The sequence below is a fragment of the Polyergus mexicanus genome, unplaced genomic scaffold (assembly GCF_030449975.1).
Source record: "Polyergus mexicanus isolate NDT 795.1 unplaced genomic scaffold, iyPolMexi1.0 SCAF_1, whole genome shotgun sequence".
Taxonomy (NCBI): domain Eukaryota; kingdom Metazoa; phylum Arthropoda; class Insecta; order Hymenoptera; family Formicidae; genus Polyergus; species Polyergus mexicanus.
In genome coordinates, this window is record NW_027223321.1 from 13,942,512 (window position 1) to 13,962,270 (window position 19,759).

Genomic DNA, 19,759 nt, shown 5'->3' on the forward strand with positions numbered 1-19,759 from the left:
CTTTCGAAACACGTACGTCCTCGACGATTATAGACGGAGGCAGTGGAAAGATATTTCGAGAAGAAAAAAAAAAAATCGTTAAATATAAAAACGGCCCTACTTTCCTCGGGGTAACGAAGCGTCGCGCAATTTATGTTTATACGTGAGAACATAATCGGCAAAAGAGAAAGAGAGGAAAGAGGAGAGGAGAGAAGAGGAGAGAAGAGGAGAGGAGAGGAGAGGAGAGGAGAGGAGAGCACGCCCTTGACAGCTTCTTCGCGCTCGAAAGAGGGCGGCTCGGATGATTCGGCCCCCGTATGACGCCCCACTTAGGCCGCTAGGGCAGCGCATCCGCCACTGGCCGGTGGCGGTGACGAATAGGGGCTGATGTCAGTGCGGCCACTCGGCGGCGTTCGCTCGTATCAGCAGCAACGGCAACAGCAGCAGCAGCAGCAGTGGCGGCAGTGGCGGCGACTCGTCGGATGCGCGAACGCGATACCGCACGCATCGGCGTCGTACCGTAAACGAGATCGTGAACGGGATAGCCGACGACGAAGACGAGGAGGAGGAGGAAGAGGAGGAGGAGGAGGAGGAGGAGGACAACGACGACAAGAGCATCGGTGTCGGTATCAGTATCAGCGGCGGCAGCGACGACGACAAGAGCAGGAGGAGGAGGAGGAGGAGCAGCGGCAACGACGACGACGAGGACGACGACGGTGATGCTCGGCGACGGCCGCGAGATATTGGCGACGATCGGCGGTGGATCGGCGGCGACGTTTCACGACGGCGACGACGCATCTGGCCCGCGCGATCGTGGCTGCTGCCGGCGCGTCGCCCGTCCCGAGGCGCAGCTCGTGGAATAATGCGCGTTAGGCGCGACGACGTTAGCACGACGACGACGACGAGGCGCCGCGTTACGACGGGACGACGACGACGGTACGACGGTGCGATCGGTGCGATCCGTGCGATCCGTGCGACGTGCTGCGGCCAGCTACGACCACGACGATTACTACAATTACTACTACTACCACCACCGCTACTATTACTACTACTACCACCACCATCATCGCCATCGCCATCGCCATCGCCATCACCATCGCCATCACCATCGCCATCGCCATCGCCATCGCCATCACCACCATCGCACCAGCTGCAGCAGCGCAATTATGTACGGTTCCGAGATCACGTAGTGTCGGGCGTGTAATTATGTTGTTGTCATCGTCGCGCGGCGCGCCCTGCGTAGCTTCACGGTGAAAATCTGGCGTGAACGGTTCCGCGGTGGAACGGGGAATATGGCGTCGGTCTCGGCCGAGACTCCAGCCAGCCATGGGCACAGCTTCAGTAAGAAAACGTTTCACAAACCGACGTACTGCCATAGCTGCACGGACATGCTCTGGGGCCTCATACAGCAGGGGTACATCTGCGAAGGTAAGATCGCTTCGCGCAATTTTCAAATCAATCGTCCCAATCGTCAGGAGCGTCGATAGAGAGAGAGAGAGAGAGAGAGAGAGTGTGAATGAGGTGGGGGGGGGGCAGGGGGGAAGAGGACAGAGAACGTTTATTACGCTCTCTGGGAGTCTGGGATAGATCTCTTCGAGCGCCACTCGGACTAGATATGGATTAGAATTTGAAATATAAATGTAAGAAAAGAGAGAGAGAGAGAGAGAGAGTCCATTGGGCGGACAAAAGTAGAAAAAGTAAGAAAGAAACATTAGAGACGATAGCTCTTCTCATCTTCGTCTCGTTCACGTCCGGAGGATGCGCACAGCTCCATCGAGGGAGCGGAACATGCTCCGGAAATATTCTTCGTCCCCGATTTGTCTCTTTGTTCAGTCGGGCGCGCTACGAAAGAAAGAAAGAAAGGATGGAAGGAAAGAAAAACACCGAGGACAATGGATCCTCGCTTGGGGAGCTTTAAAATTTTTAAAGCGAGCGCTTTCGAAAAGACGAGACCGTAAAGTCGATCGATATGCATGCCCGCCGCTTCCCGTAACGGAAAGATACCCGCCATCAGAAAATCTCTTAGAAATCTCGCGCTCTGCGTGTCATCGCGATTCGGAATGATGAATGACAGACGCCGCGGCGCGTCGGACGGTTTTATTCGATCGGGTGTCATCGGGGTGCCCGCGTTCTCCAGCGCGACAGAGCCTCGTCGAGTCTCTCTTCTCTCCGGGCGTTTCAGCGCCTTTCGCGAACACGCGCCAGCCGCGAGTAGGTGCAACAGAGAAACAGACGGCCAGATAGATAAATAGAGTATGAGAGAGAGAGAGAGAGAGATTTGTGTCGTGAAAAACAGAAAGAGAAACCTGGAAAGGGGGCGAGGGGGGAGGGATGGGCTGGAGGGTGGGAGACGGCGGCGTACGCAGATCGCAGAGGGCGCGAGCGCGAACGCGCGCCCACCTTTCACGAGCATTGATCGCGCGGGGTGGGATAGTATGGCTGAAAGACCACGGATAAGGTTGCCGGAGTAGAGGGTTCGCGGAGGGGTGCTAGAGAGAGAAAGGGCGGGGGGGGGGGATGGTAGTGGCGAGGGAGAGAGACGAACGCGGACGCTCGGCGGCGAAGAGGGCTGCTCCGTGGTGGGGGGCGAGAGCTCGCTGACGGGTAAAGAGGCGGTAAAGGATCTTCGTTGTAACGCGAGCAGAAACGAGCCCTAGAGTGTCCGAGCTGTCGCACGCTCTTTCGGAATGTTCGACGAGGAGAACTGCCTTAGATGTATCGAGCGTCGTTCGGGAAGGAGGAAGGGGTTGGGAAGGGGAGGCGGGAGGGGGAGGGAAGGGGGAGAGAGAAAGGAAACAAAAACGTAGCAGAGTTTAGATAATTTTGTGTCATATCTCGCCTGAAAGATGATGAATCCAATTGCGGGGACTGTGTATGACCGTATACAAGATATGAGCGTGCGCTGTTAGATATATTTAGCGTTAAAAAAAAAAAAAAAAAAAAAAAACCGCGTAATAAGAGTAAAAATATTCATTACAAACTGATGGCCTTTATAGTCGCAAAAAAAAAAAAGTACAAGACATTAATAAGGATAAAAAAGATTTCAACGGCCGCGCCGCTCACACGTTAAATGCAGTTCGTAAAAAATCCTGCGCACACAAAGTGATCACTGTACCTATCGCTATATACTTTATTTAAAAATAATCGAAATGAAATAACGTAAGTGTTACGTTATTTCATTTCGAATATTTGTCGTTACATGTTTGAAAGTCAATTATAAATGATATCGCATCTTTTTAATGTTAATTAACGCGAACGGAATCTTAGACTTTGTATAACTAATTCCATTTCTCAAGTTCTGACAAATATATATATAAAAAAAAAAAAAAATTTTTGTTATGCGAAAACTGGCCGATCACTTTTCTATTTCACAATCGGTCAACGGATTTCAATCAATATTTCTTGATATAAAACTTTCAAACATTATTATCTACAAATTAAAAAGAAAAATATATATTTTCAAAAAATCTTTTACATTTACGAGAAATTTATTATTATGAAGGAAAATTTGCAATTTTATCGTATAACGAAAAAATTGGCTACTCATATATTTAGATCATCATATTTAGACATTCAGACCATTATTATTTTGATTTAATTGTCAGATTGTGTTTTTTTTTTTTCCCCGAGAGAGATGTATCAGAAATTCCCTAAAATCTTTAGGGAATGCCAGAGATCTCCACTATATAAAAATTGTATTAATGCAATGCTAATTTTATAGTAGTGAAAGATAAAGTGTTATATTTCTAAAGCCATTGTTAAACCTTGCTAGAATGTATTGATCGCTTTTGTCGGTTGCTTTAAATAAAGTTGTTGTTTTTATGTCTGCAAATTATATTTATATTATTTTGTATGTTTACACGTATAAATCCAATCTTTCTCTCCCCCCTCCCCCCCCCTCTCTCTCTCTCTCTCTCTCTCTTTCTGTGAGATAGGATTCTAATAATTCTCTTTATAAACTTAATTGAAATTAACAATTTAATCCTCGTGCTTATTTTTTTCATCTCATGTTCAAGATTTGACTCTTTTCATATAATTAATTTTGTATCTTATTAGGCATCTATTGAACAATCATGATAAATTAATACTTGGATATTTTTTTTTTTTTTTTTTTTTTTTTTGTAAGACGTTAATCTATTATATAAAATTATATAAAATTTGGAAAGCGATGAATTTTAAAGAGCAGAAATATTATTTGTGAAATATACACTTGCCTCTGTGAAACATAAATATCAGAAGAATGAACATTTTTTTTTAAATAACGGTGTCAACCGTCATATATGTGACTTGGGAATAGCATGTCTACATTGAATTTACTACTATCATATAAATAGTAAATAACAGCAATTTATTTATTTAGTTTACTTATTTTTGTCAGGTTTTTTTTTTCCTTCCTTCCTCCAAGATTTTCCCTAACATTATAGATAGAGAAATATGAGGTAATATATAAATTAATTTAACAATAAGCGCATTTGTTAATCATATGTAATTCGGTATCAAACCTTGGAGCTTATCTCATATAGCAGAAATACTGATAGACTTACATAAATCCGAGAAAATAAAAAAAAATAAAGAAATAAGTTTAATCATTTATCCAGAGATATATCAGATTCTTCTTCATTTATTATACGTACAAATAATATTTTGATCAAATATCAAAGTCTATTGTAAGTTGTATCGAAGTACAACTTACTGGTATCAAATAACCTATGTACGTAGAAAACGAATTTGTACGTTTTACAAATCGATAGATTATAAATAATATTGGTTATTAATATTTTTTGTATTTTCTCACATAATTTTTTAATAGTTTAATTGCTTGATATTATTTTTGATAATACGTATATAAATACGTTACATTTATCAGATAATACATTCTACACAAAACAGGCTTTCTTTCGTATCAAAATATATCCTCTTTGTTCTGTTCTTCTCGATAATCTCTCCTTTCTATAAGACGATAAAAATTAATTGCAAAAGTACAGCGAGTGCTGTCATTATTATCAAAAGAATCGGACGTGACCATTAGGGACAGGGCATTAAATACACAATTGATTTTAGACACGAGAGTTTAAAGTGTCATATGTGTTACAATTTCATTATATTATGTTAGCTTATGGTATATGTTTTTATCGTTGAAAAATATCTCGATGGAGGAAATATTTTACAATATTGCACATACCAATGTGCACTTTCGTTTTAATTTTATACATAGAAAAACTGAGGAAGAGACAAGATTGTAACAGACGATTAATATTGTAATAGATGAGATCTCACTCTCTACGAAATTATTGTGATATTTTTTTCGTAGTATTGAAAATTATTTAATTGTATCACATACATATATAGTATTGGCTAAAACAATTAATTGATTTATTATGCTGCTATGACTAAAATTGTTACAACTACGACAACCAAAACTGATCGGAAAAAAAGATATTGTACATATAAATGCCGAAGAAGCCGAAAAATAATCGCCGGAGTGAATATCAACACGTGTATACTTCAGATACACGCGATTACCGAAAGATTGATGGAATATATAGATTCCTCTTTTTTTCCCGAGATCAAACGTTGATTTTTTTTTTAAAGCATGCTTGTCTAATGCATTTCTCATCTTTATAGCTTAATTTTTAAACGATTCTCAATTCTTATCTAGATCACATCGACAACATCGATGGATTTACGTGAGAAGTAGACTTCTTTTATCTATGATTTTTTCGCATTTATAACAAGATAATTATTTTTTTTCTTTTCTTCCCGAGAGAAAAAGGAAGATGAAGAATAAACATGATAAAGCTCGCGGTTTCTACATTCGTTAAATACTAATCGCGCGCGTGTTTGATGGGAAAAAAATGGCGTGTTTTTTACATTAAATATTTTATTGTTGTCTATCTTTTTGCGCGTGCGTATTTTTATATCTGGATTTAATAAAAATATAAACGCCATAAGTGCTTTAACATTCATTAGGGAGACCGAGTCCGTTTCTTGAACTGATACTTCGTGTATCTTTTGTATGGTTGAGGAAAGCATAGCGTTTGAAACAATATTTAAATGGATAAACAAATTTCTTTTCTTTTTTCAACGACAATAACGAATACCCCTTTTCGATTTAAACTACCCACTCGAGGAGTTAAAGTTAAACCCGGCATTCGTGGTCGATCGTCGATGGTGGCTGATGGCGCCTTCTTAACGAAGCGGATGCACAGTACTATTTCGGGCCGTACCTGCGCGTCGATGCGACAAATTTCCCACATCTTGCCTGATTAGCGTCGCAAGAGCGCGATAGAGCTCGATCATTACCGTCCTTGCAAAGAATACGACACTTATCGCGTCACCCTGCGTCCTTTTAACGGATTATGATATGTAAATGATGATGTTTCAGTCGAATCGCGATTATTTTCGTCAATTCTAATTGTGATATATTTAATATTAATATCAATATTAATATTAATATTGAGATCATCATTATATTAAATCTAAATTTATAAATGGTCTTCATATATTGAGAATCAAATATTTCCTGAAATAAAAAAAAAGAACATCAATTTAAAAAAAAAAAATGTAGATAATAAATTAGAAAGAATACCATTTTATGTAATAGAAACTATTTGAAAGATTTTATTTTTTGTTTGGCTTCTGTAGAAATTTGATAAACTATTGCATGTATATTTGTGTGAGTCGCAATTAACGGTGAAAATATTAAATAAAAATTTTTATACTAAGAAGCTGCCTTTGATCCTCGACGTTTTTACTTACATCGTGAAAGATCAGAAAATTTCGTTATAAATTACGACATGAGTGGCTGATATTGATTTACATTATGGTACATATATTTTTTTTTTTTTTTTTAAATCCTTTATTTGTTGCAGTGTGTAACTTCGTGGTGCACGACCGCTGTCTCAAGGCCGTCGTCTCTCCCTGCTCCAGCATCGCGGCAAGCCTGATTAAGGTAGAATAATAATCAACGCACGATTAACCGTTTATACGCGTAAAAATATAACATCTATATTTACCGATTTTGTTTCATTTATGTGACAATAAAAACGCAATCTTGTCTTCTAGGGATATCACGAAATAATTAAAAGTATTGCACTAAAATAATTTAGCGTAAATTTAAAAATTAAGAAGCTAGATAATCATAGAGTTCACAAGAAACGATACTTGCTTGACACTGCAGAGATTCTTTTTTATCTCGGAGTCTTATATCTGTTACGATAATATAAGATTAATAGAGCATATTTTTATTATGTTATAGAACCCGGTCGCACACTGTTGGTCCGAACAAGTACATCATAAAAGAAAATTCTGCAACGTCTGTCGGAAACGTTTGGATGATAATAATCCATCCATACACTGCGAAAGTGAGTTGAAATTTGTGCCTAATTGTGGAATTTTGAATCGTTTTATTAACTAATTATATGATGCCTTTAATAAATATCATCTTTGTAAATTTATATGAAGATCCTAAAAAAATAATATGCTAATTGTAAATGCGCTCGTTTGCCGGTAGTATGCGAGTACTTCGTGCACATAGAATGCCAAGATTTCGCGGTGGCAGACTGCAAGGAGAATGCCACGTACTTGCCTGGGAAGGACCTGTCAGCAGTGAAACACACTCATCACTGGCGGGAAGGCAATCTTCCGAGTAGCTCTAAATGCGCTGTATGCAAGAAGAGTTGTTTTACTGTCGAGTGCCTTGCCGGGTTTCGTTGCGAGTGGTGCGGCATGACGGTAAAAAAAGATGATTTATATTTCATATGTTGCTTTTTGCTTTTGTTTCGTTAAGGGAATTACTATAATAGAGTATAGAGTGAAACATTGAAGTACAATGCAAATACATTTAATTTTTAAAACGAAATACACGAAAGCAAATTACATTCTTGTATAAATAGAGACAAAAGCATATTCCATTAGTATGACTTTAAAGATTGTCCGTTAAAGTATAAATACTTAATGATAAATTTTGATTTCGTCTCTCAGTCGCACGCGTATTGTTACAAGAATATCCCCCAAGAATGCACCTTTGGTAACTTGGAACCAATTTACCTGCCACCACATGCAGTTAGTATTCCGCGTACCGAAGTTCCCATGGAAGCCATCATTGGAGTACAAGTGCGTCGTAAAGAAGTGCCGACCCGTGAGTATTCTTGCCGTAAGTGTCTGTCGTGTAATTACAGTGTGCGTGTTAACAGGTAATTAGAATAATAGAATGAGGAATTGAGCTTTATTACAAAATTTGTATTGCAAAGATACGCAAATATTTTATTATAATTGGTTTTACCAGAAATATAATTCGTATATTAAAACGATATTCTTCTTAAAAAGACAAAAAGATAGGAGACTAAAGTGAAACTGTTACAGCGACCTGTTTTACTAAAACAGATTTAATAACATGGTCGCGTATAAAAGTGTCAATACTGACATAAATGAAACTGTATCTGTAATTTGTATGATAAAGAAAAAGAAAACAATGATAATTGATTGAATGATAATTACCAATGCACGCATTTATCTATAGATATATAGCATAATTATATAGTTTTGTGTGTATATACGTGTATATGTCACATTAAATATACTATTTTCTTAAATTTATGTTTCTCTACGAGTAATATCGATGTATCAGACTCAGATAACACATAATGGCAAAGATGTGAGAGCTTCGCTCAAAATGTATCTATTTAATTGAATATTTCACACGTTAATTATTGCATTCTTCATTTGCACCGTGAGTTTCATTGTTGATTAGCGCTTTATAAAAATTCCTTCAATCGATCTCATTCTTGCATTACAGTATTACCTATTAACACAGTCGATTATTTTCACACTTGTATAAATCAAACATGTATGAAATTTTATATCTATTTTTACTATGCATATAGCACACACACACCCTTGTATACGTATGCAAATTGTGCACCAATGATTGGTAGCAAAAAATATTGTACATCTACATACTAAAGTTTAAAAGAGAATGTATCGAAACATTTCTTTTATTCATATATATATTCGTAGAAGTATACTCTTATAAAAGATATAACCAATTTTTGGAACATAAATTTTTTTGCATGAGTTTTATTTTAGCACTCATTCATACATATACGCGTGTATAAATACCGTCGGTTTTGTAAACATATATCTGTTCTTCCTTCTTTTCAGAGCATGCAACGTGCGTTGACTTTCTTCGATATGTGAAACGAGAAAGACCCTATCTGTATTCTAAAGGATTAAACTTTCATATTGTTTCACTTTATCATAAATCAAAATATATGTATATTTACGTGAAATATTATTAGCCAAAGATTTTATCATTGATTTAATATATTTTTAAATATATATATATATATATATATTATTTCTAGTATTTCACATATAAATATGTGTATGTATCGTATTTTTACATTTGCTATTTGCAGTTTCTTACACTCTCAGCTTTCCATATATTTTTTCAAATATGATGGTCCATTCTTATCAAAACTATCAAATGATAAAAAAATCTTGATTTCTTTTATAGAATAAAATAAAATACTTTCTTACAAAATGCATTTCTGTGGTTTACAACAATCTTTGTATGTCGTCGATATGTCTTAAACTCAATTTATACACAGTGTCGGCTGGATGCAGGGAAATTAGAAATAAACTTTTGGATTATATAAAGTGTGTGACTGGTGCTACTTATAATCATTACAACACTCACAATTCTATATTCAATCATTTGTAGTATCAAATATATCACGTGAGAATTTGTTGGAAAAATTGTATGTTATCATTACCGTCTATCATCATTATACAGTAGTTGAAGAGTTGTAAATTTGTATGGGTCTAGAGGATTATATGACGTATACATTTTATGTGAATCTTAAGCTGCGTAAATAAATTTGTTAATTGTACTGAAATCATAATCTTCTTAACATTGAAGCTACATCTCAGTCAGTTTAATTACGCGCGTATTCTATTTAAAATACATTCGTAAACTATATGGCTTTTGTGGCTGGTTGCTCTTATTAATCGCTAATTTCAATGTTGCTTTTAATAGGCGTCAAATATTTTAATAGATTCAGCATCTTTTTTTCTAGAGCTTAATTAGATTATTATTAATTAGAAAAATATTGATGTTTACAAAATATCTTCACGAGGAAAATATAAAAGAAGTTGAAAGAATAGTGATTTTTTTTTTTTTTTTTAATTAGAAGCCTCGGACGTTATTCGACATGGTAGAAAGCAAAAAAACGCGTCTTTTCGTCTAACGTAATTATAAGTAAATTTGATAGTATAAAAAAGAAGATAGTTTTGCCATAGTTATGAACGTACCTAAGAGGAGAAAAAGAGAAATTTGGTAGAGTTGAAAAATTGTGGTAATCGGTTAAAATATTCGGTCTACCTTTGCTTCTATGTGAAGATAACATCGGAGAGCAATTCGATTTCGCTGAGAGTGAGCAAAATGGGGCTGCAGGCCGCCTAGCCGAAGCTTTGAGGCGCCTTTCGCTAGTTTTGCCACGTAGCTGCCATGGAAATTGTCATGCTTCCCCTCCTTATGTTCGAGGTATCTAGAATATTATCATCCTCAGACATTCATCTGTGTGAATGTATTCAATTCTAAAATGTACTTGTATCGTACAAAACTGAGAGAAATTGAAATATATATGCTGTAGTGCTATCGTTACTCTCGCTGTTATTATCTCTCTATCTCTACATGTAATCACTTATTTAACACTTACGACTGAGAGAAAGCGCTATATTAAAAGACACAATGGTATTTATTTATACATTTTTTTAAGTTTGCCTAACAGCAATGCAGATATTTAGCTTTGAGCTTCTATCATTTTTTTTCTGTTTTTGACATTAATATCAAATTCATTTTACTGCTACATTATAGGGGAATATACACAATACACATTCTCTCTATATGAGCCTATAAAGTATAACGTAATATATAAATCTTTAATCTTATACTTGTTACATATTCGTTTTTAAATTATATGTATATGGCCAATATATATAAAGATAAATACATAATTTTGTAAAAATTAGGCGAGCATTTTTCTCGATAGGCGATTCCTTCTAGAGTAAGATTATTCTCCATCTTTCGTATTGTTTCTTTCAATTCAAGTGATACAATATTAATGAATAATATTATACTAGGAATTTAATCTTAAGAAATAGGAAACAATGACATATTTTTTAAAAGCATAAATATATCGCATAGCGGATATATATATATATATATATATATATATATATATATATATATATATATATATATATATATATATAAAATAGTTTGTCACGCGACATGCATTTATATAAATATCATGGTGCACCAACGTTTTTTTATGGATGTTATTTTGTTCCTGTTTACGTTTTAGCATGTATGTATGTCTCGCTTCAGTGCATGCACTGTCATTCAGCCCACTGGATGCTATGAGATTCCATGATGCTTATCACTCTACTATGCAGTGAAATGAAGTTCAAGAATACTACTGACTAATTCTTCCTATCGTGTGTGTGTTCTACAAACCTATCGTAAATATTCGATGGTAAGAGTTGCGTAATTTATTCTTGAATGATAAACAGAGTTGTTATACAATGTTGTGCTCTCTGTGTTTTATAAATTTGTTTTTAAATTCTCATTCATTACACTCTTCTTAAAATACCTAATTCAAATGGAATATTTTTATATGACAAATTTGTGATTTGTTTTTTAAAATCTATATTCATATAGAAAACTGGCAATTTTTAATATAATTAATAATAAGAAACAATAATAAATAATAAATGTATATAATCTAAAGATGAAATTGTTTTACTTATTGAATGATTAAAAATTGCGCAATTTAAATTCTATGTTGTCGTTTTTAATATATAATATTTTATAACTCTTTTTTGAAAAAAAGATTAAAAAGAAATCAAAGAGAGATACCATTAATGTTATCTGAGTAATGAAGAAATAAATGTTTAAACGTCAGAGTTTAGACAGCGCGGAAGAAGATGTATTATACATTTAGATTGTGTGTTTCATTTAGGTATCATATCGCGTGCGTAATTTGTTATTCCAAATATATTTTCCAACATTCGAAATACGTGATTTTTTTCTGTGTTCACAGCGCGGAGCACGTCAGAAGAATTTGGTAGCGACGCGAGGTATCGTGATAATGGAGAACCGACACAGGGCGCAGCGCATGGCCGTGATCCACGATCTCCTAAAGAGAAAGAAGACAAAGAAAGAGGTGACGAAGGTATTTCAATACAACTTCCGATTAACGGTTTCGGGATTTCCTCGCCTATAATCTCCATGAATCTACTCTTTTTTTCCTTACATTACAGAGATGATTAAGGTGTACGACGGCAACAGCTCCTTGAGGCGAAGAATATTTCGAGTGATTCCGATACCCAGGCAGGCTACGACAGAGCAGGTTCTCACATTGGCATTGCGCGCATTTCACATCACAAAAGATCCTAGTATGCACACATATGAAAAATCTTATATTATAATGAACATACGAATCTTTTATTAAGCTTGCTAATCAAACCAATGTATATATATTTTTTTCCGGAATATTCAGGTAACTTTTACTTAACCGACCTGTATGCTGCGGAGGAAACTGAGCTGTGTGACCCAACACCTGTTTTAAATTTAAATCGCCAAGAAGGCAAACGTCCGGCTGTGTTCTTACGATTTAAGTAAGTTTATACTACATTTATCTAAATATATAGAGTTTTATTTTTTGTTACTAGGTTAATTATATCTATAAGAAAAGCAAAAAAGAATTTTGATGCAATATTATAACATGATTTCAGAAATAACGACAGTGGGGAAGTACGAGTTTATCCCGGCAAATTGCAGGTATCAGAGTCATTCTGTATAGTACCTGTTACCGAAGCAACAACTGTTGCAGACTTAATAAACCAGGCACTTGAGAAGTTTGGTTTACAAAATTTTAATTGCGATGACTATAGGTGCAGTGAAATTCTTTTAGACCGTGGCGGTACGTTTTTATTTAAGTCCGAGATCTACAATTTATTATTCGAATATTCTTTAAGATTCTATGTTGTAAATGTTATCGCACGAGATATAAAGAGAATTTTGTATGTATCAGTAACGGAAAGAGTTTTGTCTTGGGATGAAAGACCTTGGGATATCGTTAAGAAGCTGGGAAAAGATTCTATTAGGCAAATGGAACTAATGCGGTTCTATCTACAATTAAAACAAGACCCCCATGGACCCAACTTGGCTTTATTTGTGGGCAACTTGCCACCAAATCTTTCTGAAAGAAGTTATGAGAATATGTTGATAGAATTTTTAGGAAAAGGTTGGTGTGTGACTTGAAAAAAAGAAAATTTATATGTATATATAGAATAAATAATTTATATATGGCTTTTTCTGAACTTTTTAGAAAATAGGTTTTCATTAATTGGCCCAATTTATTATGAATATGGTTCGATGGTTATTATATACGAAGACTCGAATAAAGCAGTCAGAGCATTATATGCGTTGCGAGAGTCAAAATACGAAGACAAGCATCTTCTAGGTATTTACGACATATATTTTTATATAGCTTTTATATTTGATGACAAATTTTGGATGCACATATACATAAACACATTTAAAATCTTTTTTTATTTACTTGTCAGCTTTAATGAGATATATATTGGAATATTTGCTCAATCTGGTTCTGTTTTCTTCTATCAGTAATGCTTTTACCGAGTATCGAGCCAAGTATGGTACCATCGGGTGTTCAACCGCTGCTCGTGTTTGTAAATGTAAAATCTGGCGGCTGTCAAGGGCTCCAGCTAATTTCTAGTTTTCGTAAACTATTAAATCCCTATCAAGTGTTTGATCTCGATAACGGCGGACCTCTCCCCGGGTAAGCGGATCGTAGCTTTAAAGATATGAATGCAAATAGTGTATCGATTCTCATTACACAATTTCACGAAAATGGTTGCTGGAAATAAACGCGTTCCTTATGTTGCAGGCTTTACGTTTTTCGCCACATAAAAGACTATAAGATATTAGTTTGCGGTGGTGATGGAACGATAGGCTGGGTATTACAATGTTTAGATAATGTGGGTCAGGATAGCGAGTGTTCTTCTCCCGCTTGCGCTATTGTACCTTTGGGAACGGGAAACGATCTTGCGCGTGTACTATGTTGGGGTTCAGGATACACGGGCGACGAGGATCCGTTAAACTTATTGCGAGACGTTATCGATGCGGAAGAAATAATATTGGATAGATGGACCGTAGTTTTTCATCCAGAAGAGAAAGAACAGACTCAAGTAGTTTGTAATGCTGCAGGTGAGAAATAAGACTTCTTTCTTTCAACATATCGGAAACAAACTTCATAATTTGAATAAGAAAAAAAATTTCGCATTATCGGCAAGTAGTGTCGTATTATGTTACAGGCGCTGGTTCAACAAGCGAAGACAATACGCAAATATATGTAATGAATAATTATTTTGGCATCGGCGTCGATGCAGATTTATGTCTTGACTTTCACAACGCGAGAGAGGAAAACCCTAATAAGTTCAAAAGCAGATTACGAAATAAAGGTGTATATGTAACTATGGGTCTACGTAAGATGGTCAGACGTAAGCCGTGCAAAGATTTACATAAAGAAATTCGGTTAGAAGTAGATGGTAAATTGGTTGAATTACCGCAAGTGGAGGGAATAATTATTCTGAACATTTTAAGGTAATTCCCCCCCCCCCTTTATATATATATATATAGAAAAAATGCGATAGTTTAAACGACACTTTCGTTTTTTCTTTAGTTGGGGTTCTGGTGCTAATCCTTGGGGACCAGATACCAAAGAAGATCAATTTTATACACCAAATCACTGGGATGGTATGTTAGAGGTTGTCGGAGTTACAGGCGTTATGCATCTTGGACAAATACAATCGGGTCTACGTACGGCTATGAGAATAGCGCAGGTGAAATAAAATAATTAATTAATAATATAAAGATTTTACTTCCTCTTTCTTCCTATTTTTTATAGAATATGTTAATTTATTCTTATTCGTGTCGTTTTATTTTAATTTCTAGGGCGGACACATAAAAATTCACTTAAACTCAGATATACCTGTACAAGTAGACGGTGAACCGTGGGTTCAGAGTCCCGGAGACATTGTAGTCTTGAAGTCAGCGCTCAAGGTAATATTTTGACATGAGATCTTATAAAATTGCCCTCTTCCCCTCATAATTCTACAAAAATAACGAACAGAATGTAACATATAATCATTTTTGATTGACCCAATGCGAGACATTATCGATATTAGTACACGCGATAATCTTTCCATTCTTAAAATCAAAAGAATGAGTGATGTGATTGCATATCTTACTCTGTTTGGATTTAAGTAGAATAATGGGATAAACATTTTTATGGCACGTACATTTTTTTCAACAGGAGCATCCGTATGTATTAGTTTGTAGTATCTTTTGTTTTACATTATATAATACTCTATGTATTTTCTCTGTAAAAGCGTAACCTCTGATTGCTGATACCTATCAGCGCATGCTCTCCTCCCCTAATTGCACTCGACTAATATCTCCTTGTTCCTTTGTTCACTTCAGGCTACCATGTTGAAGAAAAGTAAGATCAAGCGTCGCAATACCGAACCGTCGATTCTACCTGCTAATGGGGAGGGGGGCAAGAGCACGGACGAGTAATCCAACCATACCACAGCTCACAACCGCTCGAATGTTTAATCGAGTATTTCGTTGAAGATACGCGACATCTCTCAACCTAGATTCCTCGACGCGCATAAGCAGCGCGAGAGAGGAGTCTCGGTGTGACAAACCGTGCCGTCTATCTTTATAAAGCGATTCCACCTAAAACAAAAAAAAACAAAAACAAAAGAAAACAGAAAAAGAAAGATCCGGTCCCTCCTCGTTGATGCATGTAAAACCGATCAACTCCGTAACACCTTGTCGATGCCTCGATCCAATGCAGCTAGCTCGAGCTTGTGTCGTAATGTGTGGATTTAGACGCATTCTATCGGATAGTAGTTAGTTAGTTTTGCGAGAGTAAAAATTTTTCTTTTTTTTTTCTATACGTATAAATTGTTGATCCTGAGTTCGCAATCTCTCTCTCTCTCTCTCTCTCTCTCTCTCTCTCTCTCTATATATATATATATATATATATATATATATATATATATATATATATATATTTCTACCTCTATTTCTATTTCTATACTTCTATTTTGTCAGCGATATTTTGATTGACATTTTGATCGATTGCTCCATTGTGCGCTCCCTTGATCCTGTCCCTTCCTAGGCTACGATGCTGAAGAAGACTAAGGGTAAAATGAAGCGGCGTAATACAGAATCCAGTATGCAATTGGCGCTTCAGGCTGCACCGTCGAGCGATCCGGACGAAGATATCTTCTGAGTGAATAAACATTCAAAGTGAAAGTGATTCGAACATGCTGCGGTAACGGCAAGAGCACGTAGCCATATATCGAAAGAACTCGATCGATTAGCGTACGTAATAAAATAAAATCGGCCTCGAAATCGTCCGACAGCAGTTGCGCTGCACGAACTTAAAACATAAGTACTTACTTACAATGCAAGAAGAAAACACGCTGGTAAAAGAAGAGTGGTAAGGGACAGGTAAATAAGGTTTTCGAATACACTTGACATACACACATACACACACACATACATATATGCAGCATTAAATCCATTATTGATTCAATAATGTTTCTTAATGTTTATTCTTACATTAATAATGAAACTAGATCTCATTTTTAAATGTTAATAATTATAGCACTGTACGCATAGCTTATCAATCAATATTTTTTTAGTAAAATTATAATAGATTTTAATACATAATAACGCACACACACACACACACACACACACAAAACATACACGCATATTAAACAGTATTGAAAGAAGTTACACGCGCGTATGCGAGCGTAGCTTATGACGACGTTAATTTATATTTACTTTCCAAGCTTGATAGTGTCGAAGAGAAATGGGAGTCGTAATGTATATTACGTTTCATATGGTATTTTACCAGTCTAATACAGTATTACGATACGATACGAAACGTGTATCGCGGGACATAAAACGCAAGCAAGTCAGTTGTTAATAATATATTATATATATAGAATATTTATGATTATATATATATATATAAATATTAATATATTTACATAATATTGTATTAGTATTATACGATATTAAGTTGTGATAATTGTTATGTACGTCTGACTGTTGGGCAGTCTGGATTTCGCTGAGAACCAGTGGCAGTCAGAGTTCTCTAGAATACGATTAATAAGAGGAGATAAATTAATGTAACTTTCGTAACGATAAGAGAGAGACCGCATCGCGGGCTAAGCGCTTTGCCGATCCGCCTCTATACGTGCGAGAAGATATATGTATCCGCGATACGCGCGACATGGTGTCGAAAGAGTCGGATTGGCAATGTACTGACTTGACAAAGCTCCAGGTAACGAAGTTTTTGACCGTGGTGCATACACCGGCAACATACATTCCACACTATAACATGGCAAAAGAATGCGAAGGGAAAAAAAGAGTACGGAGAGAAAGAGAAATGTATATTTATAAACTATGCCAAAGAGAAAAAGCTCTTGTAACATGCTAACGTGTACTTAAAATCGTCGGAACGTGTTGTTCGTACTTGAGCATTCGTAATTAACGAGCGACGATTAGGACAGGACCATGCGAGAGTCCAAAGCGATAGTTGTTCTCAAGCTCCCAAGGTTCCGAATCCCTTGGCGCGCCTCGACTCGACGAGTGCTATGCATTGATAACGAACGATCCTTGATTAAGCACACGACGTAAGCACAACACAAACACACACTCAGATGTACTTTTACCTTATTTCGCTCTCTTGAACATACAAATGAAAGGGTGTGTGGAGGTGGGGTGGGGCGGGGGGGGGGGGTTACGTTCACGTTGGACATTCGTGCTGGCATCGTACGATTTGAAAGAAAAGGGGGAAAAAACCACAACTTCGGTGCCAAACAATTGTATATAACATTATAAAAGTAGGAACTTAAAAAAAATAAGACGGATTGCGCGCCAGTTAATCGCGATGGCATTTAATGCGATAGATGAAAAAGAGAGGAAAGTAGTAAATGTGGGGCGAGGGTGTACTTTCTTAACGTTAAGAGTATCTTCGGAAGGGAGAAAGAGCAGACTCTTTTTGAATTACGTACGTTGCATTGTTTCGCGTAAACGTTATAAAAAAAAGACAGCGCGTACCTTTGATACGTGAGAGTAATCAAAGGAGGACGATATAGGACTCTTAGTACGCTTTTAGTACGCGCTGTGAACTTAGTTAATTATCTACCTAGACCTCTCTTGGATGTGTCTTCGATTATGAAAATGATTATCAAAAATTTAATCACAACACACACTGGCAACCAAATTTAAACGGAGACCATCATGCCCGGATGATTGATCAGGCCTCCATATATTATATGTCACAACCTGCCAATGATGTATACAGGCTCGGTTATTCGTGTTATATCCGGTGTATCGACATGAATAATCACATCTATGGCAGATTGGAGAGATAACATTTGTTAATCTGACCAAACTATAGTATATTTGCTGTTGCTATAAAAAAAATAGAAAAACAATAAGCTATGAACAATCTACGTATAATAAATCAATGTATGTGCTACAAAACCGGTTGTTTTTTTATTTTTACTTATAGAGATATCCTTCTTACATTTATCCTTATTATTATTTATATATGTAATACTCTTGTGGACGATTTAACTTATTATTTTATTATATCATTGACATTTTGATTTACATTTATATATATAATTTTTGTCATTTCTTATTAAATAAAAAATCTGCGATTTATATCACAAGTTTCTAAATATTGGCTAAAAAAATAATCTGTGATGATAATATATATATAAAGTTTAGATTGATTTTTGAAAGAAAGATCTGGAGTATTTTTTATTATATTTTTTATTATATTTATCTTGATTCTCTAAGGATGGAGTAATTTACGCATAAATTGCACTTACAAGATACTTAGATCATTATTGATGAACAATAGGTTTAATTCATATATTGTATCATAAGAATTTTTCATATAAAATTCTAATCAAATAAATTAAAATTAAATTGTATACTAAATAATAAAAATTAATAGAAATAAACTTAACTGAAGAAGATTTTAATTATTGCATCTTTTATCACAGAATTTTATTACACATTTGACATTTTTTTAAAATCTCGAGTTTTAAATAATTAATAAATAAGATTCAAAATTATTAAAGTTTTTATAAAAATATTAACTGAAGAATTTCAATTCATACAAGAAATACAATATATATATATATTGTATTATCTCGGTGCTCGATGTAAAATGAAGATTTTTTTATCACTCTGGAAACGACCAATAATAGCATTTTTTGCGGGACGCTCTCTCTCTCTCTCTCTCTCTCTCTCTCTCTCTCTCTCTCTCTCTCTCTCACCTTAGTATGGATACAAACCAAATGGTGATTTTAGCGGCAGTTGAAAAAACAACTGTGACTGCATAGTTTCGCATAATCTATAATGAGCGTAGATGGCGATACTAAACGAGGATTGGTAACATAGATGTAGGAAATATTACGTTGGTATGCGTTCCAGAGATCACTTTCCTCTCTGTTTTACAACGGATATTTCATAAAAAGTTATTATATAAATTCGATTGCTGTTGCATAAGCGCGAAGCGCTACGTTGGACAAATGTAAGTTTTAAATAATCGATTTATTTCGGAACTGCTTGTTTATTTTGAGACTC

At 35.9% G+C, this 19,759-nt stretch overlaps 1 protein-coding gene across 3 annotated transcripts; it reads left to right on the top strand.

Moving 5' to 3' along the window:
• Positions 1–587: 587 nt before the first annotated feature.
• LOC138936542 (diacylglycerol kinase theta) lies at positions 588–18,643 on the top strand. 3 transcript variants are annotated; one of them, XM_070302012.1, is made up of 18 exons: positions 588–1,407; positions 6,852–6,931; positions 7,238–7,343; positions 7,493–7,713; positions 7,963–8,134; positions 10,382–10,525; positions 12,087–12,218; positions 12,307–12,441; positions 12,546–12,663; positions 12,781–12,968; positions 13,080–13,292; positions 13,377–13,511; positions 13,673–13,847; positions 13,956–14,275; positions 14,365–14,671; positions 14,751–14,910; positions 15,023–15,130; positions 16,257–18,643. In XM_070302012.1, exons 1-18 carry the CDS (start codon positions 1,272–1,274, stop codon positions 16,368–16,370), a joined length of 2,964 nt encoding a protein of 987 aa, XP_070158113.1. In that variant the 5' UTR covers positions 588–1,271; the 3' UTR covers positions 16,371–18,643. The 3 variants fall into 3 exon arrangements, with proteins under 3 accessions (XP_070158113.1, XP_070158129.1, XP_070158121.1); XM_070302028.1 differs by having other exon boundaries at positions 589–1,407; positions 14,383–14,671; XM_070302020.1 differs by lacking the exon at positions 16,257–18,643 and adding an exon at positions 15,551–16,112 and having other exon boundaries at positions 589–1,407.
• The last annotated feature ends 1,116 nt before the right edge of the window (positions 18,644–19,759 follow it).

Excerpts from the sequence above, each read along its gene's own strand:
- LOC138936542 (XM_070302012.1), top strand. The coding sequence starts at position 1,272 with ATGGCGTCGGTCTCGGCCGAGACTCCAGCCAGCCATGGGCACAGCTTC. Across the intron at positions 6,932-7,237 it reads TCGCGGCAAGCCTGATTAAG|AACCCGGTCGCACACTGTTG; the intron begins GTAGAATAATAA and ends ATTATGTTATAG. Across the intron at positions 14,911-15,022 it reads CGGCTATGAGAATAGCGCAG|GGCGGACACATAAAAATTCA; the intron begins GTGAAATAAAAT and ends TTTAATTTCTAG.